Genomic DNA, 23,779 nt, shown 5'->3' with positions numbered 1-23,779 from the left:
AACATGGCAAAAAACATGGAAACAACCACAATAAAACCGCAGCAAATAATGCAATATACTATTGGTGGTAACTTATACTCGCAGTGTTACTGATTATTATTTCCGTTTATTGACAATGGTCTGTCACAAAAATGCGTTTTTCATATTTTTTAAAATGCAGATGACGAAGGCTCCATGACGTGGACTTTGTGATGTTGGCATTTGAATCATCAAACTTTATTTGTTCGAGCAGGGGAACACGCTACGGCCCGAGTTGTGTGCTGTGGATTGAGGATTGAGTAGACGTGTCAGCTACGGAAGTGGAGCCGCAGAATCATACACGCATAATCCCTTCCTAGCGGGGGATGGTTTTAGGATTTAAATTAACGTAAACTGATCAACATCTACATACATAACGCATTCCTGTTCGGTTTTTATTATTGTCGGTGGAAATGTTGACCAAATTCGAGACAAAGTCGGCCCGAGTGAAAGGTAAGATATCTGCTCTGGCTAACTCTCCTTCACTGCCTTTTAATGTAATGATTATGTTTCTCTTTATGTACGCTTGTCTGATTTGCATCTATTCTTAATCATTGTTGAATATAATCCACTGTCTTTTCAGCAAGCATTAAATTAAAATCGTGCTGATTCTGAATACTGGAATACTGTAACTTATGTCATTTGGCGTTAGCACAACGCTAGTGTTTGTTGTTAACTTGCATGTTAGTCAAGACGTTGCTGTAAATATTCTCTTCTCTGATGTTTCAGTATTTTTGTTTGGTTGAGAACGCGCTGATGACATTATGTAGACCAGATTATTATAATTTACAAAGTAATAATAATCTGGTTATGTTTTCATAACACCATCTTGTTGACCGTTTTTACGTCATATTAATAAATAGCTCAATTGATTATTTTGTCTTTTTCCGTAGGGCTGAGTTTCCACCCGAAACGGCCCTGGATTCTCGCTAGTCTGCACAACGGCGTCATCCAGCTGTGGGACTATCGCATGTGCACACTTATCGACAAGTTTGACGAGCATGATGGTATGAAACAGCCGATCAACTAACTTTATTTCAATAACTGCTGTCATTTATCCTGCGGTCTAATGATGATATGGATTCATTTAGGTCCCGTCAGAGGTATTGACTTCCATAAGCAGCAGCCACTGTTTGTGTCGGGAGGAGATGACTACAAGATCAAGGTTTGCTTGCTTCATTCTCAATACTGTTGTTTAAGAAATTTGTCACCTGGCCAGTGGCCACTGCTACTTTTTTTGGAGTAGGTTAGAGTTTCCATTTGTTACTACTAACAATAAAGAACAGTTCTAAAGCATTTGTTACATTTTAATGTGCTTTAGCAGTTACTGGACCTGAGCAAACATGAATTTAGTTCTTGATTTTATTAAACATCACTCAAAAATGTAAATGTATTCCAGAATTTACTCACCCTCAACTCAATCGTAGTTATATTAAAAAAAAATTCTGCTTCTTCCCAGCTATATAATGGTAGTGAATAATACCTTGATTTTTGAAGCCCAAAAAAGAGCATCCACCCATTCGTCATAAAAGTAATTCATACGGCTCCAGGAGCATTAATAAAGGCCTATATGTAATTATACATTATATTATATAATGCAATGACCTCTACTACTGGGAAGGAAATATAGAGACCAGACCTTGCTTGTAAAGTGTTACTGAGTTTTTCTCACATCTTTTGATGTACTGACAGTTATTTGACTGATTATTAGGTGTGGAACTACAAGCTGCGGCGGTGTCTTTTCACTCTTCTTGGACATCTTGACTACATTCGTACCACATTCTTCCATCATGTGAGCCCTACTCTCATCCAACTTTATGTTGCTTTTTAATAATGTTTATTTAATTAATGCCACAATAGACTAACTTCTAGCTATATTTTTCAGGAGTATCCCTGGATCCTGAGTGCTTCAGATGATCAGACCATTCGCATTTGGAACTGGCAGTCCAGAACATGTGTCTGGTGAGTCTAAATGACCTTGAAATGCTCAACCCTTTTAAAAACAAATTGTTTGACCTGAGCAACACTATTATTACCTTTAGCTTAGTGAAACTGAGTTGTTCATTTTATCTATGTTGTCTCTTCTCTGTAGTGTGCTGACGGGGCATAATCACTATGTGATGTGTGCTCAGTTTCATCCCTCTGAGGACCTGGTGGTGTCGGCCAGCCTGGATCAGACTGTGCGCGTGTGGGATATTTCCGGTGAGGAGGCTTGGGACAGGATTGAGTGTTTTGGGAAGGCTGGGGAGGTGGGAATGGAGAGAGAGGATGTAGGAAGATAGAGGCTGCTTAATGGCATTCTCTTCCTCGTGTCCTCTCTCTTACAGTGTGTACAGAACAAAACTCTGTGGGCTTGAAGCAAAAACACCTCTCACACTCATGCATCAAGCAGTTGTCTAGTGATGTAATACTAGGGTTGGGCGATGTCCCCTAAATTAGCAGTTGACGATTTTTATTGTAAAACATTGCGATGGACGTTGATATCGACAATGAGCAGGATTTCCTGAAACGCTAGAATAGTCTACTACTAATTTGTTAATACAGGCTGTTTTCTTGTACAAAATTAAATATTTTAAGTTAAATGTGCAGTGTAAGACATGTAAAAAAGACTAGGCTAACAATGCCAAGATCAATATTTGTGTAGCCTGACACGGTATTTCCCGCTGCATGTCCGGCGATCCGTTGCAGGAGCGGTCCGTATACAGCAGTGCAGAGATCGTTTACACACGGAGGCTATTTCTGCTGTGCTGCATGCACAGCTTATGAAACCCCAAATTCAAATTAGAATATTGTAAAAAGGTTTTCATAAGCTGTAAGCCATAATCATCAAAATTATTACAAATAAAGGGTTGAAATAGCTAATTTTGCATGTAGTGAGTCTATATATATATATATATATATATATATATAGATATATATTAGTTTCATTTTAAGTTGAATTCCTGAAATAAATGAACTTTTGCACTATATTCTAATTTTTTCGAGTTTCACCTGTACATGGAACAAACAATTCATGAAACACTTAAAATAAAGGGAAGTTGAATGTGAGAGGTGTTTTTTGAGATTCTGCATGTTTTAATGATGTTGTCAATGTCCTGTCCTTTGCTTTCATTGTTCTGAACCTCTTTCTTGCTCATTAACCTTTAACACCACTGCTGTCTGCACTGACTGAGAACAAACACTCGTTCCTTACCATTATACACAAGTTTGAAGCCTCAGCATAAGTTCTTTCTCTGCTTATTTTCCCTACACATAAAATAACAAATGAATATGTTACTGCATGGATAATACAAATACATGCAATTTATGTGTATTAGGTATTTAAAACTAATAATTCTTCTTGAATGTTCTTGAATGTTTAACAGTGGTTCTCAGCATTTTTCACCCCAAGGTCCCCCATTGTCCTAACAATATTTCAAGTCAATCTTTGATTTAAAAAAAATTAGTTAGTTTTTAAATTTTTTTTACCCAATAAAAAATGTAAAGCATAAAATAAATAGAAAAGGTATGCATGTATATACATGCATATACATTTTCTTTTTTAAATACCCAATGGAGTTATACAATTGTATTAATTTGCATCACTTTTCAAGGTGTATAGTTATATAGGTTTTCTAGATGGTAGGTATCCTGGTTCTTTTATGCTTCTAGATAAAAAATGTGTTGGGGTCGGCTTGAAATAATAAATATTTTGATTTTTAGCTTATTTTAATGCTTGTTTAAAATCTTTTTAATCTTTTACATCAATTTAACATCTTTCTCATTACAGTAAGTCTAATTAAAACTATCAGCTTTTCACATGTACAGGGCCCTAGTTCATATCTTGCTTGATGGCCTTTGTCATCCATAGGTAATGTTAATGTTAAAGACCTCCAAGTGGATGCAACTTTTAGATCTGTCATTTAATCATTAAATTGACTCTTAACACAACATGAATGCATGATAAAGTCATGCTTACTGCATTAAATATGCAATAACAAATGCATGACTTAACTGGAGTCCTTCTCCCTCCTCTAACATCCAACGCCCCTCCAGAGAACATGTGAACACGCTCCATCAATCCACCAGTTAGTTCCATCCCTGCTCTCTTCCTGTACAGCTCCTATGCCCCTCTGGAAACATCCACATCTGTACATTGGTTTCTGGAGCAGCTTTTGTTGGGCTTTTATTCATTTAGCAGACATTTGGAGTGCTGAGATATTAGACACACATTCTGCTCTCCTTTCCTTTTCTCTGCGTCCAGACCTGAGTTTAGCCAATCACTGCCCTGTCGTTGATTTACATGCAACAAACCCAATCTGAAGTGATTTTCAGCTCTGTGATCACATTTAAACTATTCGGTTTTGAATGATTGTTGTCTTTGCTGTTTGTCTGGTGGTGAAGTTTACTACTTCCTTTACTCAGGTTTAGACGTAATGGAGGACATATGTTGTGTTTGTGTTCTGGAGCACCTGCAAATGTTTAGCAGCCCAACAAATGTTTGTGTGTTTGCTGTCTCGCATATCATGTGTTTTTGAGTAACAGTTTTAATGTTGTTCCTCTGTTTTCCCTCCCTGGAATGTGGGTGTTCCTGTGTAATTTTCAAATGGGTCCCCTGTGCGTGTCGGACTGTAAATGTTGCTTCCAGGTCTGAGAAAGAAGAACTTGTCTCCGGGTGCTGTAGACACAGAGGTGCGTGGCATCTCTGGTGTTGACCTGTTCGGGGCCTCTGATGCTGTTGTGAAACATGTTCTGGAGGTAAGAATATGGTTTTAGTGCTGTAAAGTGTTTTTTTTTTTTGTGGTTAAATGAATTATGTTGTTTGCTAGAATGAAAGTTTGTTTTCTCTTGCTCTGGTCTCAGGGTCATGATCGAGGTGTAAACTGGGCAGCCTTTCATCCCAGCATGCCTCTCATTGTGTCAGGAGCAGATGATCGGCAGGTCAAAATCTGGAGGATGAACGGTACGTGTTACTCTGCAAAACAACTGTTTTCTCAACTAAAGCTTTACATGTAAAACAGTGGGCAGAATAAAATTATTCACTTAACCTACTAGATTTTAAATAACTTGTCTAAACGACAAACAATTCCAGCATCCAGGGGTATCGCTTAATTGCTGTGGTTGAAATGCTTTAAAAAGCTTTGGCTTTCTGCACAAACTTTAACTGGTGTAGGTCTTCCTTTGCCAATTAACTCCAGCTTTTCTTTCAAAGTTAATCTTGAAAATGGCGTGGATAATGTCCTCTTCATCAATGAAAAGCACCATTTTGCTTCATCAAAAATGCTATTTTATCAGCATTTTATTTTTCCCTGATCGAGTTCCTTACAGCAGGCGATGAGCCTTGTAATTACAAACCCCACCCATTTAGAGGGATGATATGATTGGTAAATTTTTCTGTCATTTTAAATTAGTCTCTCATTGACTTGCTATGGCTTGGCCCTCTGTAATTTCACAGCTGGACCACCAGTCATAGAGCTGAAAGCGTTAGAAGAATCCTCCTAATATGGAAAAAACAGACGTCTCTTTGAGGGCCTAGATTTTCCTGACGGATATAATGAATCAAATGTGAAAGATTTGGTTTTTATTTAAATTATTTTGCTTACTAAATTATCCCTTCTTCTAGAGTCTAAAGCGTGGGAGTTAGACACCTGTCGGGGGCACTACAACAATGTGTCCTGTGCGGTGTTTCACCCTCGTCAGGAGCTCATCCTGTCCAACTCTGAGGACAAGAGCATCCGCGTATGGGACATGTCCAAGAGGACTGGCGTCCAGACCTTTCGCAGAGATCACGACCGTTTCTGGGTTCTGGGGGCTCACCCCAACCTCAATCTGTTTGCTGCTGGTAGGTTTCTGTTAATAACAGACAAATGGTTTTTGCGATGACATGAAATGCATTAACGTGTTATTCTGTAACTTCACAGGCCATGACAGTGGGATGCTGGTGTTTAAACTGGAAAGAGAACGTCCAGCTTACGCAGTGTATGGAAATATGTTGTACTATGTGAAGGATCGCTTTCTGCGTCAGCTCGACTTCAACAGCAGCAAGGATACAGCTGTCATGCAGCTACGCAGGTTTGTGAATTTCAGTGTCTCTTCTACTCTGAGTTTGAAGACCCTAAATGTGCACCTACAACAGGTTTGAACTTTTCAGTTGAGTTGTTTCTTTTATATTCACAGTGGTTCCAAATTCCCAGTGTTCAGCATGTCCTACAACCCTGCTGAAAATGCTGTGCTGTTGTGCACTGTGAGTATTGTAGAATCTTTTTAGTCTGCTCAATTAAATCAAGGTGCATTTTTGTACTTTTACATTTCTTCCTCTTTCCTCTCCAGAGAGCTACTAACCTTGAAAACAGCACATATGATCTATACTCCATTCCTAGAGAGAGCGACTCCCAGAATCCTGATGGTAACATTTGATCTCTTCTATTTAGAAGTCCATCTAATGTGATATGAAATATGATGTGCTATGAATAAGACGAAATGTTCAATTTTTCGGCCTGTTTTCAGCTCCTGAGGGAAAGCGCTCCTCTGGCCTGACTGCAGTTTGGGTGGCCAGGAACCGGTTTGCTGTTCTTGACCGCATGCACTCAGTAAGTGAAATGAATCTAAATTTATCTGAGAGAAAAGAGTATTGCAGTATTGACTTATTTTTGTTGGCCAACCGCCCATCCCAGAATTTAGGGACATTCTGGATCCCTTGACAAAACCTAGTAGGATGTTTCCATTGCCTTTTGGATTATTGTTGAAAATAAATTATGTGAAAAGTTTGATTCTTGCACATTTTGTTTATCATGATTTTAATCACAAATGAACAACTTTTGAAGCATATATGCAACTGCCAGAAGTAAAAAGCTAAACGTAGGCTATAAACAAACCTCATCACGGTTGCATGACTTCAACACCATTAAGCTTCTGACCATCTCAGACATTGATTAAAAACATTTTAATTTAAGTTCGAATAGTTTGCAATGACATTTAATGTTCCTAACAACCTCTGTAGTCCTGTTTAGCAAGTTGTTAACTCTTTTTCAAGAGAAGTAAAAGCTTTAGAAAATCTCAAGGGGGTAAAATATCTTGAACTTGTGCAAAAATGTGTCAAACTTGCAGCATTAAATAAAGGAGTTATGACTGTACTCAAATTTTCTTTGTCTCACCGCAGCTCCTGATAAAGAACCTGAAGAATGAGATTGTGAAGAAGGTCCAGGTCCCAAGCTGTGAGGAGATCTTTTATGCTGGAACTGGGTCACTGCTGCTGCGTGATGCTGACGGAGTCACGCTGTTTGATGTGCAGCAGAAGCGCTCCCTTGCCACGGTTAAAATTGCTAAAGTCAAATATGTGGTGTGGAGTTCAGATGCCAACCATGTAGCCCTGCTGGCTAAACACGGTACTGCAAACTCAATTGGTTGTATACAGCCTTCAGCATTTCAAAAATCTCCACCCTTAAGGGTTGTTCAAGCATTTTTGCCTTGTAATAAACAAAATAATCCCTCATCATCATATCACGCACATCTGACCCTCTGCTCTTGCTTGTTCAGCCATCATGATCTGCAACAAGAAGTTAGAGAGCCTGTGTAACATCCATGAGAACATCAGAGTGAAGAGTGGCGCCTGGGCCGAAAATGAAGTCTTCATCTACACCACCTCCAACCATATCAAATATGCCCTCACCTCAGGGTAAAGCTCCAATAGCCTGACACGCAACTCTTTCCATTAAGAGAACCAGTTTTGCCTAACCTGATTATGGTATGTTATTCATATTTCTTTTTTTTTTTTCTCACAGTGATCATGGTATAATCCGTACATTGGATCTACCCATCTATGTGACAAGAGTCAGGGGCAACAGTGTGTACTGCCTGGATCGTGAGTGCAGACCGCGAGTGCTAAATATTGACCCCACTGAGTACCGTTTTAAACTGGCTCTGGTCAATCGCAAATATGAGGAGGTTAGTGTGTGTTTTCAGCCATGAGACTTATTTTATTTATTTTGTTTTATTTAAATTTTTTTCTAATTTTATTACTTTTTTAATTTTCCATTTTAACTTTATAAATTATTTTTCTTTTTAAATATCACAAATAAAATGTTCCAATTACCTCTTATTTCCCTTACTTAATAACTTTTTTTCTACCCGACACCCTCAGGTTCTTCATATGGTGCGTAATGCTAAATTGGTTGGTCAGTCCATCATTGCTTACCTACAGAAGAAAGGTTACCCCGAGGTTGCGTTGCACTTTGTCAAAGATGAGAAGACCCGTTTCAGCCTGGCACTGGAGTGTGGAAACATTGAGGTATACATTACTGATATTTATGGAGATTGAAGGCTTCAACACTTTTACCTGAACAGGTGTTTATTTTTGATGTGTTTGTTCCTGCAGGTGGCGCTGGAGGCTGCAAAAGCTCTGGATGAACGAAGCTGCTGGGAGCGTCTCGGCGAGGCTGCGCTTCTACAGGGCCATCACCAGGTTGTGGAGATGTGCTACCAGAGAACCAAGAACTTTGACAAGCTCACCTTCCTGTACCTCATCACTGGAAACCTGGCCAAGCTCAGGAAGATGATGAAGATAGGTGAGTGATGATGAAAATAGCAGTAAATTACTGTTTAAAGGTTTGGGGATGGTAAGATGTGTTTTTTTTTTTTTTTTTTAGGTTTTGTAGGTTTTTGTAAGAAGTATTGAATGTATATTAAGGCTGTGTTTATTTAAACAAAAATTATGATGTTGTTAAATATTACAATTTAAATAAGCTGTTTTCAATTTTAATATATTTAAAATTGTAATTTATTCCTGTGATGGCAATTTTCAGCCCCAATTACCCCAGTCTTCAGTGTCTCATGATCCTTCAGAAATTATTCTAATAAGCTGATTTGCTGCTCAAGAAACTATTCTCATTATTATCAATGTTGAAAACGGTGGTGCTGCTTGGTATTTTTGTGGAAACCAAACTGTAAAGGCACTGATATAGTGATATGTCTTTGCAGCGGTGTATTGTTAGTGAACACCCAGACTCCCTAAAAGCGGTGTGTAGATGAATGTTTATATATGCTTCACGTTGCCTCTCAATGACAACATAAATGCAGGACAGCAGTGGGAAAACAGCAATTAAGAAAGCTGTATAAACTGCTTTTAAACATGATGAGGGTGTTTGCACAAGCTCTGCAATTCAGCACTTCAGTCAACTTAAGCCACGTTTATTTAAACAGCAAAACATTTAAAGCGGAGCCCCAGAGTGCATCTACCTATAATGTAATCGCCTCGGGCCAATAGTAGTTCGAACCAGCCGGCGTGAACTTTTCAAACTCCCGGAATGAACTCCAAACGAACTTCGTTTTGGCCTGATTTTGTTCAAAAAGATGTCACACCAGTTCATTCTTCGATTATGCTTGAAGTGTATCGGGGCCTTAATATTTTTTTAAGTATTATTTATTAAACAAAAAGTTCAAAAAACATCGTTTATTTGAAATAATTATACATGTATTTAACTTTAAATCAGTTTAAAGCATCCTTGCTGTATAAATGTATTAACGTCTTTCAACAAAAAAAAAAAATCTTAGTGACCCCAGACTTTTGAATAAGACTGAGAATTCATTCCTGTGGATTGTTTGAATGATGTTAATGATTTTTTACAGCTGAGATAAGGAAGGATATGAGTGGACACTATCAAGGTGCTCTTTACCTGGGTGACGTCAGCGAGCGTGTGCGGATCCTGAAGAACTGTGGACAGAGTGAGTACCATCACATTTTCATTCACCTGATTGTTTTGATGCGATTCATTTAATGAAAACGTATCACATTCATTCTCAGAGTCTTTGGCTTACCTGACTGCTGCCACTCATGGGATGGATGAGGAAGCTGAAGCCCTGAAGGAGACCTTTGACCTAGAAAAAGAAATGGTATGGTCTATTCTCATTACTAACAGAGATGCACATATTTGTAGATGAATGATTGGACGGTGGTTCTTGTACAGGTGCCAGAGGTAGACACCAATGCTCAGCTGTTGCAGCCACCACCTCCCATCAACCCCTTAGACACTAACTGGCCTCTGCTAACCGTCTCCAAGGGCTTCTTCGAGGGAGCAATTGCTGCCAAAGGTGACGGGCTGTTTTTTCATACTCGTTTACAGTGTTACCTGGATTTATAAAGTTGGATGGATCTAATTTCTGACATGAATTGTTGTGTATGTTTGAATAGGACGAGCAGGGCAGATGGTTGCTGACCTGGACATGGATGCTCCTGGAGATGAAGGCTGGGGAGAAGATGCAGAGCTTCATCTGGATGAAGGTATTTACTGTAGTATTTTATAGTAAAAACCTGTTATGCATTAAGACTATATTTTTGAAGCAAGGACCAAACCATACTTAATGGCTATTCACTATAAAATTTGAATAATCCACCTAGAACACTTTAACACTTTAGAGCACTATAGCATGTGGCAACACCCTGGCGACCAGCTACACCCACTGTCTTACAATCTAAACGCTCGTCTATCTCGCTCTTCTCAGATGGATTCATGGATGCTCAAGAGGGACTGGGCGATGAGGGAGCTATTGGGAAAGATGAGGGCGGAGGATGGGAGGTTGAAGAAGATCTGGATCTCCCACCAGAACTGGTAAGTTTTATGTAAAACTGCAGTTAAAATCAGTTCTGTCTGTAAATGAAACTAGATCTTAAGTAACCTCATCTTGTTTTCTTTCCTTTAACCAATAGGATGTGCCTTCTGTTGGAGGAGGTGGCGCAGAGGGCGATGGTTTCTTTGTGCCGCCTACCAAGGGCACAAGCCCCACCCAGATGTGGTGCAACAACTCTCAGCTGGCTGTGGATCACATGTTGGCTGGCTCTTTTGAGACTGCTATGAGGGTAAAAGGATCTCACAAAACCAATTATAAATCTTTACTATCACTTTTTATCAATCCATTCTGAACAAGTATTAATACTTCAAAAAAAAAAAGAAAAAATTACCGACCCCAAACTTTTGAACGGCAGAATATTCTGTTACAGAAGATTTCTATTTTAAATAAATGCTGTTTTTTTTTAACCTTTTATACATTGATAATAAATCAGCATATAAGAATTATTTCGAAATGATCATGTGGCACTGGAGTAATGACTGATGGAAAGATTTGTATCACATAAATAAATTTATTAAATTCTATTAAAATGGAAAACCATTATTATAAATAGTTATAACATTTCGCAATATTACTGTTATTTCCGTGTTTGTTATCAAATAGGCTTGGTGAGCATAAGAGACTTCTTTCAAAACATTGTATGTGTGTGTGTGTGTGTGTGTATATAAATGTAAATATTAAACAAAATATTAGTATTGTAATATTGACTAAATTGTTTAAGAAAATATGATATAGTATATACATCTGTACAATTATATTACTAATATTTATGTAATAATATATAATACAGTTTCAACATGTTAAACCATCAAGTTTCTATTCTGTCTGTAAACTACAGGGATATTTTATAATGTAAATGTTTACATTATGTAAACAGGGCAGTTTAAAAGCTCTTCTCTTTACAAGTTTGGTAAAATTGTTAGGGCTTGTCGCATTCTCATATGCACAATATAAGCAACACACTCACAGAACTTACAGAGATACAAAACACTGAAAACACAGGTTTATGTATAAATGGACACAGTGCCACGCTGTAATGCACTCTGCATGTATTTTGTTAGTATTTGTTATATATTTGTCACCAAAATGTCAGAAAATCTGAAACATTTCTGGAAAGTTAAAGGGTTTTGAGGCAGGAAGGAATATAAATGCACCAAACTGAAATGTGCCATATGTTTTTCTGCTTTCTCTAATGCATTTTATTCTCTTTTCCACAGTTACTACATGACCAAGTTGGTGTGGTTCAGTTTGGACCCTATAAGCAGCTTTTTATGCAAACTCTGTCTCGTGGCCGCACCTGTTACCTGGGCCTGCCGTCTCTGCCCTCCTTGCACAGTTACCCCCATAGGAACTGGAAGGACAGCGGGGCTAAAGGGGGTCTGCCAGCGGTGGGCCTGCGTCTAGCTGATCTCATTTCACGCCTGCAGCAATGCTATCAGCTGACCACAGCAGGACGCTTTGAAGATGCGGTCGATCGTTTCAGAGCCATTCTTCTCTCCGTACCACTGCTTGTGGTTGACAACAAACAAGAGATCACAGAGGTGTGTTGTGATTTAACATGAATATTTTTATCAAGGTTTTTGTAGGGTTTGAGTACTAAACATAATCTTTACTTTAACTTAGGCACAGCAGCTGATCACTATCTGTAGGGAGTATATTGTTGGCCTCACAATGGAAACAGAGAGGAAGAAACTTCCTAAAGACACTCTCGAACAACAAAAGAGACTTTGTGAGGTAGGTGCATTTCTTTTCAAGCATTAAAATATATTGATTTAAGATTCTAGTAATTTATATTCATTCATTTTTTTGTGTTTTAGATGGCAGCATATTTCACACACTGCAGTCTGCAACCTGTCCACATGGTTTTGGTGTTGAGAACAGCTCTCAATCTTTTCTTCAAACTGCGTAACTTCAAAACAGCAGCGGGTTTTGCTCGCCGTCTGCTTGAGCTGGGCCCCAAACCAGAAGTGGCACAACAGGTAAACAAATGATGCTTGTTTTGTCATTTTCAATTATTACAAAATATTTCCATTTTAAAGGGTTAGTTCACCCAAAAATGAAACTTATATCATTTAATGACTCGCCCTCATGTCGTTCCAAGCCCATAAGACTGGAACTTCAGAACGCAGTTTAAGATATTTTAGATTTAGTCCAAGAGTTTTCTGTCCCTCCATTGAAAATGTATGTACGGTATACTGTCCTTGTCCAGAAAGGAAATAAAGACATCATGGCAAGTAGTCACTGTGACATCAGTGGGTTAGTTCATTTTTTGAAGCATCGAAAATACAATTTGGTCCAAAAATAACAAAAACTACGACTTTATTCAGCATTGTATTCTCTTCCGGTTCTGTCGTCAATTCGCGTTCACGAGTCTGCAGTGACGCTGCTGACGTGTATCTGGTGCATGTGTGTATTTGGGTTCAAATAACTATGACTAGGCAAAAAAATGCAAGTCTACAGTTTACAGCGTGCATCTCTCTCCGACTTTAAACGAAGCTCCACTGATGTCACATGGACTACTTTGATGTCTCTATTTCCTTTCTGGACAAGAACAGTATACAATACATTTTCAATGGAGCGACAGAAAACTAACTAAATCAAAAATATCTTAAACTGTGTTCCAAAGATGAACGGAGGTCTTACGGGCTTGGGACGACATGAGGGCGAGTCATTAATGAAATCATTTTCATTTTTGGGTGAACTAATAACCCTTTAATATATTTAAACTATCTTGTGGCCCCTTTGTAAGTGTGTGGAGGAAGGGAAATGCTTGGTATTGGAATGGTTTCAGATATTTATCTTTACATACTGAAATAATATTTTCGACAACACAATGCCGATGTGTACATTATCTGTTATTCATAACCCCGTCTTTATTTACTCAGACACGAAAGATTCTTGCAGCATGCGAGAAGAGCCTGACAGATGCTCACCAACTGAACTACGACCCCCACAATCCCTTTGACATCTGCGCCGCCTCCTACACTCCCCTGTACCGTGGGCGGCCAGTAGAGAAATGTCCCCTGTCTGGAGCCTGCTACTGCCCCAAATACAAAGGAGAGGTTTGCAGGGTCACACAGGTTAGTTCGAAGCCTTTGTAATGTCAGTGTTTTTTAAGTGTTGGTTTATTGAAGGGAGAAAGTCTTATGTTGTCAACTTTACTTTACTTTTCCCCTTGTTCAATGGTTTACCTCATCGTGCGGTGCTATAAAGTGAAAAATCCATTTCATTGGCGATCTCTCTCTCTCTCCTGTTTTTTTTTTTAGGTAACCGAGATAGGAAAGGATGTGATTGGATTGCGTGTCAGCCCGCTGCAGTTCCGTTGAACATGCATTGCATAAGCATGGATGAAATAAATACGCTCTCTGTTTTCTCTCACATCTACTTTTCCTTTATAAGATGAAGTAACTACTTTGAGATCAGAAAATACCTTATGTGACTAATCTCTCTGTGACTGTCATTTCTATTATATATCCAAGGTCTCTACAGTCTGTATTCTAGCTTTTCATTAATCTAAGTAACTAATTGTACATCTGTGACCCCGTCAATCAGTGAGAAAAGTTTCAAATATCGAAATAAAATTCTTGTGATCAAATGTTTGACAACTTTTTTTTCTCCATCATGTATCGCTAACTAAAACTATTAAAAAAATATTACTTGAAATAAAATGAACATTTAACTAAAATAAAATGTATGTTAAAAAAAAAAACATTTTGGAAAAGGCTCAGGAATTTCTCGTTTTTAAGTTAAAGTACTAAAATAGCTTAAACTATGTAGACGTTTTTGTTGTTATTTAAAGTCCCCGTGAAATCAAAATTGAACCTATTTACTTTGTTAGCGCATATTACTAGTCTTGTGGTGAACAATTAATCCGTGCAAGTGAATATATATTAAAAAAAAATGTTTTACCTTAGTAATCTTTAATCAAAATCTGAAAAGTTACTTCCGGTCTGGAACGGTTTCTTTTTCTGATGACGTAGGTTTCACAGTTTGGGTGGGGAAACGCTTAACCACTCCCCTCAAACCGTTAGTTTGCTATGAGCGAGAGATGGAGAGGAGGAGCGCTAGGCACTAGAACGGCCACAACGGTCATTTTGACCGTTTTGAATTTTATATCTATAATAACTTTGTTGAAAAAAATAATAAAATCCTGCTGGTACCTGACTTTTCCTAAAATTGTCTGTATTTTCATTTAAAATGCTTTTCATATAAATTAAGTTACGTAAACGTAAGGCAAAACAAAAAAAATGAACATATTTACCTATTTCGGCCATTAGACGGTCATATTGACCGCACTGAATTTTGCGGTATTTTTTTGTTAAATATCCCGCGGTTGATCGTGTTCTGTCAACAGAATGGTCCGTCCGGTCACCTCTGTAGCGGTGTTTGCTATATAATAATTTCTACATTAGTTGTTGATCAGAAATAAGCAAATAAAACCGGACTACAGTTATCTATAATTCGGATGCAGGGGAACAATCGGAGGTGGAAAGTGACAGCGACGTTTCCTGGGTGCAAGTTAACATTTCCTCCTCATCAGAGAGTGATTCAGAGTCACATCAAGGAAAAAGAGAGGGCTGCTATCATCAGACACGGCCGATCCAGATGTTCCATTCATGTCGGATGATGGTGAGCTCTGCTACCCTGTCCTGCGCTGTTTGTTTTGCTGCATTGGCTGTTCAGTTCTGCGAGTCCTATTATTATTATTAGCCTTGACCGCGTCGCAAATCGTCACTATCTAACATTTCCGTCATAGTTTTTGTCATTCAAACCTAGTTTTTATTTAGTTATCGTCTCGTTTTCGTCTTTGAAAAAATATGGTTGACAAAAATAATTACGAAAATTATTCATCAACACTGTTTTGAATCTAACGGTCAAAATGACCGTTTGTGGCCGTTCTAGTAGTTTTGGAATTCTGGCACTTCTAGTGCTAGAGTAAAACCCTGCCCTCTGTTCAATATTCCGTTTCACTTGGAAATACGTCACAGCACTGGAGAAAAATCGTTTGCAACTTCCGTTTCACGGGGACTTTAATAATAAAAATGACTAAAACTTTCAAACTAATTCAAAATATTAACAAACCATAATATATCAATGCTTCTAAAATATCAAACAAGGGCATAATAGTTTTCTTGTTTACAAATGGTACTAAGGAGTGAATGAAAGTTACTTGATTATTTCATAGATATAAATTATTATTATTTATTTATTTTCTTTGTGACCACAAGGAGGTGCAAAATGTCACTGAGAATCAAAACAAGCAAGTTCACATGGTTTTGGTTAGTGCTCTAATTTATTTTGATCAATTGGAAACTTGTGTTTTCAATTCAGTACAAAACAGATGGATTACATTTCTGGTTCGCAGAAACTTAAGAAAAGTAGGCTAATAAATCCAAGACTTTGTTAAATTAAACACTTTCATAATAAGCAGTGTTTAAAAGGAATAGTATACGACTTCTGTAGTCCGCAGGTTGTTCAACACAAAACATCACAACATTGAAAACTGGATTTTCCAGTATAAGACAGTAATTTAAAGATGAACTGAACTGAAAAATATCGACATTGAAAACGTGTTGTTTATGACAATTAAAAGTAAATTACACTAAACATTTTTTAAAAAAATATAAATATAGCTTTTTTAAGCAACGCAAAATTGCGCTTGTTAGTGCTGGCAGTTCCGATGACGTCACTGGCATGGTAGGACCCGCGGAGCGCCATAGACAACAGCTGTAGGTCCTGTATACACAGACGAAAATGAGCACTTTTAACGGCATGGATTACGCATTTGAGCCCGTGAGGGACAGGCCAGTAGTGTCTAACTACCACCACATGGAGGACAATCAGTTTCAGGCTTCACTTGCAGTACAGGACCGTTTGGGGGAAAGTGACTGTGGGCGCGAGCGCTGTGGAGCAGACACTGCACGGAGACGATCTGTTGCAGAGAGGTCAACATGGACATTTATTGATCGGCGAAAAATGCATCACCATGCACCGTTTATTTCGGAAGCTGTTCGGTGAGAGAAACGTGTTGGAGGAGGCTATGCTGTCTCTAATGGATGTCCGAGCTGAGACGCTCGACCGCCCCATAAGTAGCAGGGTATTTTACGAATAGGTGACGGCTGGGCTAACTTGTTACACTTTTCTCAGATTGTTTAGATTAACAGCGTACTGGCAGTTCACTCTATGGGCGAGGGTGCATTTAGGAAGGAGAAAATCCCATCCTTTACAGTGAACTACACATCAGGGATCTTTTCCCCCTCACCCGAATATCAAGGATTCGAGTAACGTTAACGTGATGCATTGAACTCGTAACTTGTGTAAATAAAACATTTCATGCATTGTCAGACGTTTCATGTACTCATTGACGAAAGTACACATCTCTAAATAGTGTGTCGCTAAAAAATCTGTTTCCTCAGCCATGTCGGCTAGCCTCAGACTGTTTACAAGCTACGGCTGTTCTGCTGGTGCGGGTAGGCAACGGAGTGGCTTACCATGCCAGTGACGTAGTCGAACGTTGAAATCCAACATGGCGGCGCCCGTGTAACAAAAACAACACTTTTAATGTACCATTTTATCCCTTTTAACAAATTCTGCCATTTTAAAAATTGTACCAATGAGAATAAATAAAATACATCTGTTATATCACCTTTTCTCAAATTTTAGTTCAGTTCATCTTTAAAGGTCTTTGTCACATCCCTGCTGTCTGCTTAAGATCATCCTGCTCACATCGATGTTGTTATTGCTAAAAACCTCTTTTCCATGGGCGACGGTGACGGCAGGCAGAGATCGGGTGCGGCCCAGAATCCAAGCGAAGTCTACATGAAACAGTCTCAAGACATCAGTGCATGAATATACCAGTGCTGAATTCTCATAGTCGGTGGACAAAATCCAGTATGGAGTGTAGGGCAAAACTGTCAATTCAAGTAGAGAAGCAAAACATGAAATATGATTCGAAATGAATGAAAAATAAACATGGCAATGGCATAGCATTTGATGTAGCAAATGCTCAAAAAAGAAAATCAGCTTCGTACCATAAGAAAAACTGATTCCAAGCTTTGCAGGATTTTTCTTGTCTTCCACCACAGCTGTCCCGTCAATTGTTCTTAGCTCTCCTTTTCTAATTGAATAAAGTTGGTTTTACTTGGTGTATTATTTATTATACAATTGTGTAATTCAATGAAATTATAACAAAGTGACCCTTTAAATACTGCTTGACTTGTTGGTACTCACAGAATTTCTGAGCTCACTACGTGAGCTGATCCATCCAGCTTAAGAGTAAAGTTAGTCTCAATGCATCTCCCTCGCTCAAACTGTGCTGGAAGTTTAGCTATCTCAAACCACCTGCCCATAAACTATATTAGGATCCAGACAAGCAGACTATTAAAAAATTTAAGAGCAGAATAGAAGACCTGATCATTGCATATGTTGAGGTGTAATAATACGCTACCTTCTTTAAGTTAAAGGCAGGTTGAGTTGTAGGTTCTGGGCATGGCCCCCAATGAGGCACCTGGGCATTTATGATAGGCAGAAAAAAGGCCAAAACTACCAGAAAGGCCTTCATTTTACTTGCAATGCCCATTGCAAAAAAAAAAAAAAAAGAGAGAGAGAGAGAGAGAGAGAGAAAAGAATATCAACAGCTGAAATAATTGAAAACATTCTGTCATATAATTTAAAACAAACTAAATGCGTATATTATTAATTTAAGGATTCTAAGATACATTTAAATTCAAAAGGTTGGGTTGTAAAATTTCTTTTTATTAATTCTTTTAAAGAACTCTCTTATGCTGACCAAGGCTGAACTTATTTGATCAAAATGCAGTAAAAACTAGTATTGTGAAATATTATTACATTTTAAAATAAACATTTTCTATTTGAATTTATATTTTAAATGTATTTTATTCCTGTGATGGCAAAGCTGAATCTTCAGCATCATTACTCCAGTCTTCAGTGTCACATGATCTTTCAGAAATCATTAGAAATCATAAACGTACACCTTTTTACGATTCTTTAATGAATAAAAAGATAGAAAGAATAGCATATATTAGTAAAATTACAAATATCTGCAATGTCGCTTTTGATGACCCCAAACCCTTGAACAGTACTGTAGCTATCAATTTTTTGGTGAACAACCATTGTACAGAAAACAGTTTGACAAATTCAAATCCTTACCTCTTAAAGATGTGCGGAATACTAGATGGTGTGTGGAGCTCTGAGTATTTATTTGAATCATTCTCTCTCTGGGATCATGTGACTGCAGAAAAGACGTGTCATGAAGGAGTCTTTGTGATACCACAGTTTATTCCCAACATGAAGTAAGTGATTAGGCAAATTGAAGTCATGAGAGGATGTTCCATTAATGGATATCTAAACTACACTGTTGCTTTGTCTAAATTGTCTTTTCTCTTTATAAGCATTCCATTTGTTCCAGTTGTGTTTTTGAAGTTCAGGTTTGGGGCACACATGAGGAAAAGTAACAGTAAGTTGTGATGATATGTGACAAATGAACCTGTGCTTCCAAATTGAACAGCAGGCTGAATGTAATGGTGATGCTGACAGATAGAGGGCGCTATATATATATATATGTAGCTGTTATGAGTATGCTCTTCTGATTTGTCGGTCTCCTTTGCTGCCAAAACAAGTAGTGACACTTCATCATAGCTTTTAATTGTATTTCTGAATCAACTCTCAATTTTTGTGGGATGTGAGCATTGATTATACTTAGGAACGGGAAGGGGGAGGCACACCTCATGAACTCTTTTTCTAATGATATGAAAACTTCCACGTGTATCCTCAGGACATTTATGCCGTAAACATGTGTCTTTACACAAGGACCATATCGTCCCCACGTGTTGTGTGTTTTGTATGTTGCAGGTGTTTGTGATATCTAACAGTGATAAGAACATAGTGAATAATTCACATGACTCAACCTGTTGAGTATAATCAATTTTCATAAAAGGATGAATGGAAAAACATTAAATAACATCTTTGATGTCATGAGAAGAAATAGAAAAAAATCAAAAATTTGATGTAGGTGTTTTAATTACTTTTATTTATTTATTTTTATTTTATTTTATTTTTTTGTAGCCTATATCATGGGTAACAACAAAACATAGAATTCAAATTTATCTAGCAATGAGAATAAAGTTATCAGACTAGAAAGCCAAGTGCTTTGTTAAACCAACATAAGATCTATTTAATTCTGGAACTATAAAGCTTATTGGATTCAGGCAGTTTTTTGAAAAAAAAAAAAAACAAATTGGCACAATTATTATGTGTGGTCATTCAGAAATGATGGCTATAGGATCCAATTGCAGTAAGAAATTGTCAGGATTCTGCCCTTTGTCTTTGTCTGTGTTGTCTTTGTTTCGTGTCTCTATGTTTGTTGTTGTGCTTGAACATATGGCTCTGTCTTTGTGTTCGCCATGAGCTCCTCTGTTCCTACCTTTCCCAGTAACACTCCCTCTTGTTGTCACCTATTCCTCCCTTGTTGAGTCCACGTTTTCCTGAGTGTGTTCACCTGTTCCTTGTCTGAATCTGCTCACTTGTTCCACTTCTTCTCAGCTCCATGTATGTCTTCTCTTGCCCTCATGTTTTGCCAGTTTGTTGTCATTGAGTGTGTTGTGCTACCTCTTACTTATTGCTCATGGTTCCAGTTGTGGATAGTGTCTGGATACCATGTCTTGTGTATGTTGTGTTCCCTGTTTGTTCCAGCCCTGCAAGCTAGACTGGACTGAAGATCCCCATGGCGGAGCAGAAGACCACTGTAACAAAGGTCACAGAAAGCTTAAGTTTGGCTTCTGAGACTGTGTCAAAACAAGCAGAAAGTTCAGTAAATGCCTCTGTGGCCATATGGGACAGGCTGGGCGTTCAAGGGCGACTCCCACGGTCACAACAGGACAGGCAGAGAGTTCAATAATGACCTCCGTGGTCCTGATAGTAGACAGTTCATCTCCTCTGCATTTGTGTCAGGGCAAACAGACAACCTACATGGTCGTATCAGGGCAGACAGATAGTTCATTGATGACTTCTTCCGTGATCATGTCGGAGTGAAAAGTTCATGAGCCTCGAACGAGCTGGAGAAGTGTGTACGACCCACATGCACAAGAGGGCCACCACTATCACTGGCAAATGCACTCAACAGTAGAAGAGTCTCAGAGACCCCCGGACTTGGGACTATCTGATGCTACGTACTGCTCGTACTGCTGTCAGTAGTGGGTCTGCCACACGGGAAATCAACCCCAAACGCCCATGGATAGTCTTCCTCAGTTCCAGAATGTTGATTATGATGGTTAGGGTAGACTGGGTACAGTTGAGACACTTTTTATGTTTTAATATTTCACACAAAAATAGATACTGAAAAGACGTGAATTTCCACATGACATTGCCACATGACATTTCATTAGCTTGTAGACTAAGATATTACCAATCAATATTACTCATCAGTAGTTTATATTTTCCACAATTAGCTCATAAAAATAAGTTGTTTTTTGTCTCAACTTTGTCTCAACTGTACCCATATGTGGTACAGTTGAGACAGTACCATGGTACAGTTGAGACACCCATTTTTAATGATGTAAAGGTAACTAATCGTTCACTGAAAATATAATAAATAAAGTCAAATAAAAAAATAACAATTGAGCAACATGTTTGTTTATTCATCCATTCAAATTCAGTAATTTTATTTTAATTGGGACTGGTTAAATTTTATAAAACAGAAACAATTTATTTTATATATTCATTAATAATACACAGTTTAATTATCACAAATACCAATTTTTTATTTCATTTGCGGCTTATGCTGGCTAATTATGACATTTAACCTGTTATCATAACACTGAACAACTAAACCGTGTGTTTCCTAATTGAACTCTTTTGCGGGTACAGTTGAGACAGTAGTGTTTCAACTGTACCCCGCTGGCCACCTCGAACATTTCTCTAGATTTTGCAGTGACTATGCATGACACAATGCCATGAAATATGCCCATTTTTAGGGCACAGAATAACATTTGTGATTATACCAGTTATGTTTAACAGTCACACAGTGATAATAAGCTATTCATTGTGGAGTGTGCATGGTGAAGTGAACGTCTTACCTTAGAAAAAATACTTTTGCCAATATCTTTGGATCGGAGATGCTTCCATTGATCAGATTTCCCACGATCAAAGAGGATATTAAAATACTGACGGCACATATGTGCAGTCAGTATTTTAATGTCCAATTATTTTGCTTAAAATACTGACGGCCATTGGATTCTTGGGACACCCTTTGAGTTTTATTTTAAAGCTTTAGTTTAGTTTAAAGCTAAAGTTGTGGAAAGCTATACCCATGATTCGTTGATCTCCTACTTTTGAGAAGTTCAACTCAAGGTGTGTTTACTTAACCTTCAACATCTGTTTGAGCAGATGCCCAGATTCCCCAAACCTGTTCTAATGAGGTTTTATTTCAGTTGAAGGGGGTGGAGTTACTGATATAACCAAAAGATATAAAAAAAAACAGTCTATATATACTAAACTTTGTCACTGTTCTTTACCTTCCACTCTTGAGTCCAAACAGGTAATATGGTTGCTTTGAGTCTACAACTGTCCAACCTTTAATTACCATTTCTTGTTATCCTCATTAAGTATGTGTTTTGTTTTTTTCAGGTTCAAGCTGAAAGAATGCAGGCTCTTCAGGTTCTATCTCTGACTTTTCTGTCCGTGCTAGCGGTCAGTGCTCAGTCCATCAGCCCCGGAAAATGTCCAGAACCTCCTGTCCAACAAAATTTTGATCCTGCAAGGGTAAACTTTTGCTTATACTGTCAAAAATCCGCCTAAATACTTAAGGTCAGCTGCTGGCTATTAACTTGATTGTACAAGTAATTTCAACTTAAATTACATTAAACAGACGTTTAAAAAAATTAGTTGAATCTCATAACTTACAAAAAAGTTAAAGTAAAGATATCATGACTTACTGATCATATAATTTATTGTTATTATTATTATTATTTGTAAATGTTTCTTAATCTGTATATTTACTTTTTTAATATCAGGAACAATAATTTACATAATTCAACATGAAATAAATCACATATTGATAACAAAAATTATATAGCAGAAATGGTAGAATATTAGTATTTGTTCCTATGAAACTTCATTTTCAGCTACAAAATTTCCTGTATTATCACAGGAAAAAATCCTGTTGCATAACTTCTTATCATTTTGTTATTTTATAGTACATGGGCAGATGGTATGAGATCATGAAGATTCCAGGCCCGTTTCAGTTGGGCGAGTGCTGCCAGGCCACTTACACTCTGAGTGACGGCATTGTCCTTGTTCGAAATGATGAGCTACTGTAAGTATTGATAGTACAATATAAATGAAATATCATTTGTTAATATTCTGAATATAACAATGGATTGATACTCAGAATATTCAGATTTTTACACTTTCTTCTGAAATGGCTTAAATGAACCTAATATATTTTCTCTGTACATCCTCACAGTGCTAATGGCACTGTCAGCTTCATTGAGGGAACTGCCAAGATTGTAGATGCATCAGAGCCTGCCAAACTTGAAGTCAGCTTCTTTGAAGGTAAGTCTAAACAAATCTTTTTTTTTTTAGCTGGGTTATTTGATTTTATTTCCAAATCTAATTTGAGTTATCCATGATGTTCTCTTTCAGATGCTCCTCCTGGCCCTTACTGGGTGCTGGCTACTGATTATGATGGGTACACCCTGATTTACTCGTGCTCTGATTTAGATGGTCTCTCTCACTCTGAGTTTTCCTGGATCTTGAGCAGAACACGCACACTTCCCAAGGAGACCATCTCTGAGCTGTTAGACATCCTCAATTCCCAAGGCATCAATACTGGTGTTTTTACTGAGACCGACCAGACACCGGAACTGTGCAGTGTGATGCCTTAATAAAGCCTTGAATAATGAGCAACTGTGAGATGTGTTGTGATCTAATTTTCAGTTGACATAAAGTTAACCAATATTCAACTAGCTATTGAATCATTTTTTGTAGGCTATACTCTTGCAAGAAATGCATCCTTTCTAAAATATTGCCAATAGTTAACTATTTGACAGCCCATTCTAACTGACGCCTTGGGAAGCATTTGGACATGCTTCAATATCTGACGCTTTAGGTGCCCTTTAGCGTCAGTTAGATGACGCCCTAG

General features: G+C 37.9%; 3 protein-coding genes across 3 annotated transcripts; 2 read left to right on the top strand and 1 right to left on the bottom strand.

The window, feature by feature from the left end:
- The first annotated feature begins 234 nt into the window (after window positions 1-234).
- Window positions 235-14,215, top strand: copa (coat protein complex I subunit alpha). Its single transcript, XM_039654680.2, has 29 exons — window positions 235-471; window positions 912-1,025; window positions 1,110-1,183; window positions 1,730-1,810; window positions 1,904-1,980; window positions 2,111-2,220; window positions 4,646-4,755; window positions 4,861-4,960; window positions 5,621-5,839; window positions 5,919-6,069; window positions 6,175-6,241; window positions 6,328-6,403; window positions 6,505-6,587; window positions 7,157-7,382; window positions 7,534-7,672; window positions 7,779-7,941; window positions 8,138-8,284; window positions 8,372-8,561; window positions 9,622-9,717; window positions 9,797-9,885; window positions 9,960-10,083; window positions 10,184-10,273; window positions 10,495-10,601; window positions 10,700-10,849; window positions 11,838-12,161; window positions 12,244-12,354; window positions 12,438-12,599; window positions 13,506-13,700; window positions 13,887-14,215. The coding sequence occupies exons 1-29, from the start codon at window positions 432-434 to the stop codon at window positions 13,944-13,946; spliced, it is 3,675 nt and encodes a 1,224-aa protein (XP_039510614.1). The 5' UTR covers window positions 235-431; the 3' UTR covers window positions 13,947-14,215.
- A 2,835-nt stretch (window positions 14,216-17,050) lies between these two features.
- apoda.1 (apolipoprotein Da, duplicate 1) lies at window positions 17,051-18,199 on the bottom strand. Its single transcript, XM_039654781.2, has 4 exons — window positions 18,068-18,199; window positions 17,851-17,972; window positions 17,652-17,737; window positions 17,051-17,531 (listed from the first exon to the last, which is right to left on the bottom strand). Exons 1-4 carry the CDS (start codon window positions 18,197-18,199, stop codon window positions 17,296-17,298), a joined length of 576 nt encoding a protein of 191 aa, XP_039510715.2. The 3' UTR covers window positions 17,051-17,295.
- Window positions 18,200-22,075: 3,876 nt separating this feature from the next.
- LOC120465145 (apolipoprotein D-like) lies at window positions 22,076-23,540 on the top strand. Its single transcript, XM_039654774.2, has 5 exons — window positions 22,076-22,174; window positions 22,264-22,398; window positions 22,833-22,951; window positions 23,102-23,190; window positions 23,281-23,540. Exons 2-5 carry the CDS (start codon window positions 22,279-22,281, stop codon window positions 23,520-23,522), a joined length of 570 nt encoding a protein of 189 aa, XP_039510708.2. The 5' UTR covers window positions 22,076-22,174; window positions 22,264-22,278; the 3' UTR covers window positions 23,523-23,540.
- Window positions 23,541-23,779: the final 239 nt, after the last annotated feature.

Source organism: Pimephales promelas, chromosome 5 (genome assembly GCF_988280905.1).
Source record: "Pimephales promelas chromosome 5, fPimPro1.hap1.1, whole genome shotgun sequence".
NCBI classification, from domain to species: domain Eukaryota; kingdom Metazoa; phylum Chordata; class Actinopteri; order Cypriniformes; family Leuciscidae; genus Pimephales; species Pimephales promelas.
This window is presented reverse-complemented; position numbering and strand designations above follow the sequence as displayed.

Excerpts from the sequence above, each read along its gene's own strand:
- copa (XM_039654680.2), top strand. The coding sequence starts at position 432 with ATGTTGACCAAATTCGAGACAAAGTCGGCCCGAGTGAAAG. Across the intron at positions 7,942-8,137 it reads TCAATCGCAAATATGAGGAG|GTTCTTCATATGGTGCGTAA; the intron begins GTTAGTGTGTGT and ends CGACACCCTCAG. Across the intron at positions 13,701-13,886 it reads AGGTTTGCAGGGTCACACAG|GTAACCGAGATAGGAAAGGA; the intron begins GTTAGTTCGAAG and ends TTTTTTTTTTAG.
- apoda.1 (XM_039654781.2), bottom strand. The coding sequence starts at position 18,199 with ATGGGCATTGCAAGTAAAATGAAGGCCTTTCTGGTAGTTTTGGCCTTT. Across the intron at positions 17,973-18,067 it reads CTGCCTTTAACTTAAAGAAG|TTTATGGGCAGGTGGTTTGA; the intron begins GTAGCGTATTAT and ends ATCCTAATATAG. Across the intron at positions 17,738-17,850 it reads GTAGTGAGCTCAGAAATTCT|AAAAGGAGAGCTAAGAACAA; the intron begins GTGAGTACCAAC and ends TTATTCAATTAG.
- LOC120465145 (XM_039654774.2), top strand. The coding sequence starts at position 22,279 with ATGCAGGCTCTTCAGGTTCTATCTCTGACTTTTCTGTCCGTGCTAGCG. Across the intron at positions 22,399-22,832 it reads AAAATTTTGATCCTGCAAGG|TACATGGGCAGATGGTATGA; the intron begins GTAAACTTTTGC and ends GTTATTTTATAG. Across the intron at positions 23,191-23,280 it reads TGAAGTCAGCTTCTTTGAAG|ATGCTCCTCCTGGCCCTTAC; the intron begins GTAAGTCTAAAC and ends GTTCTCTTTCAG.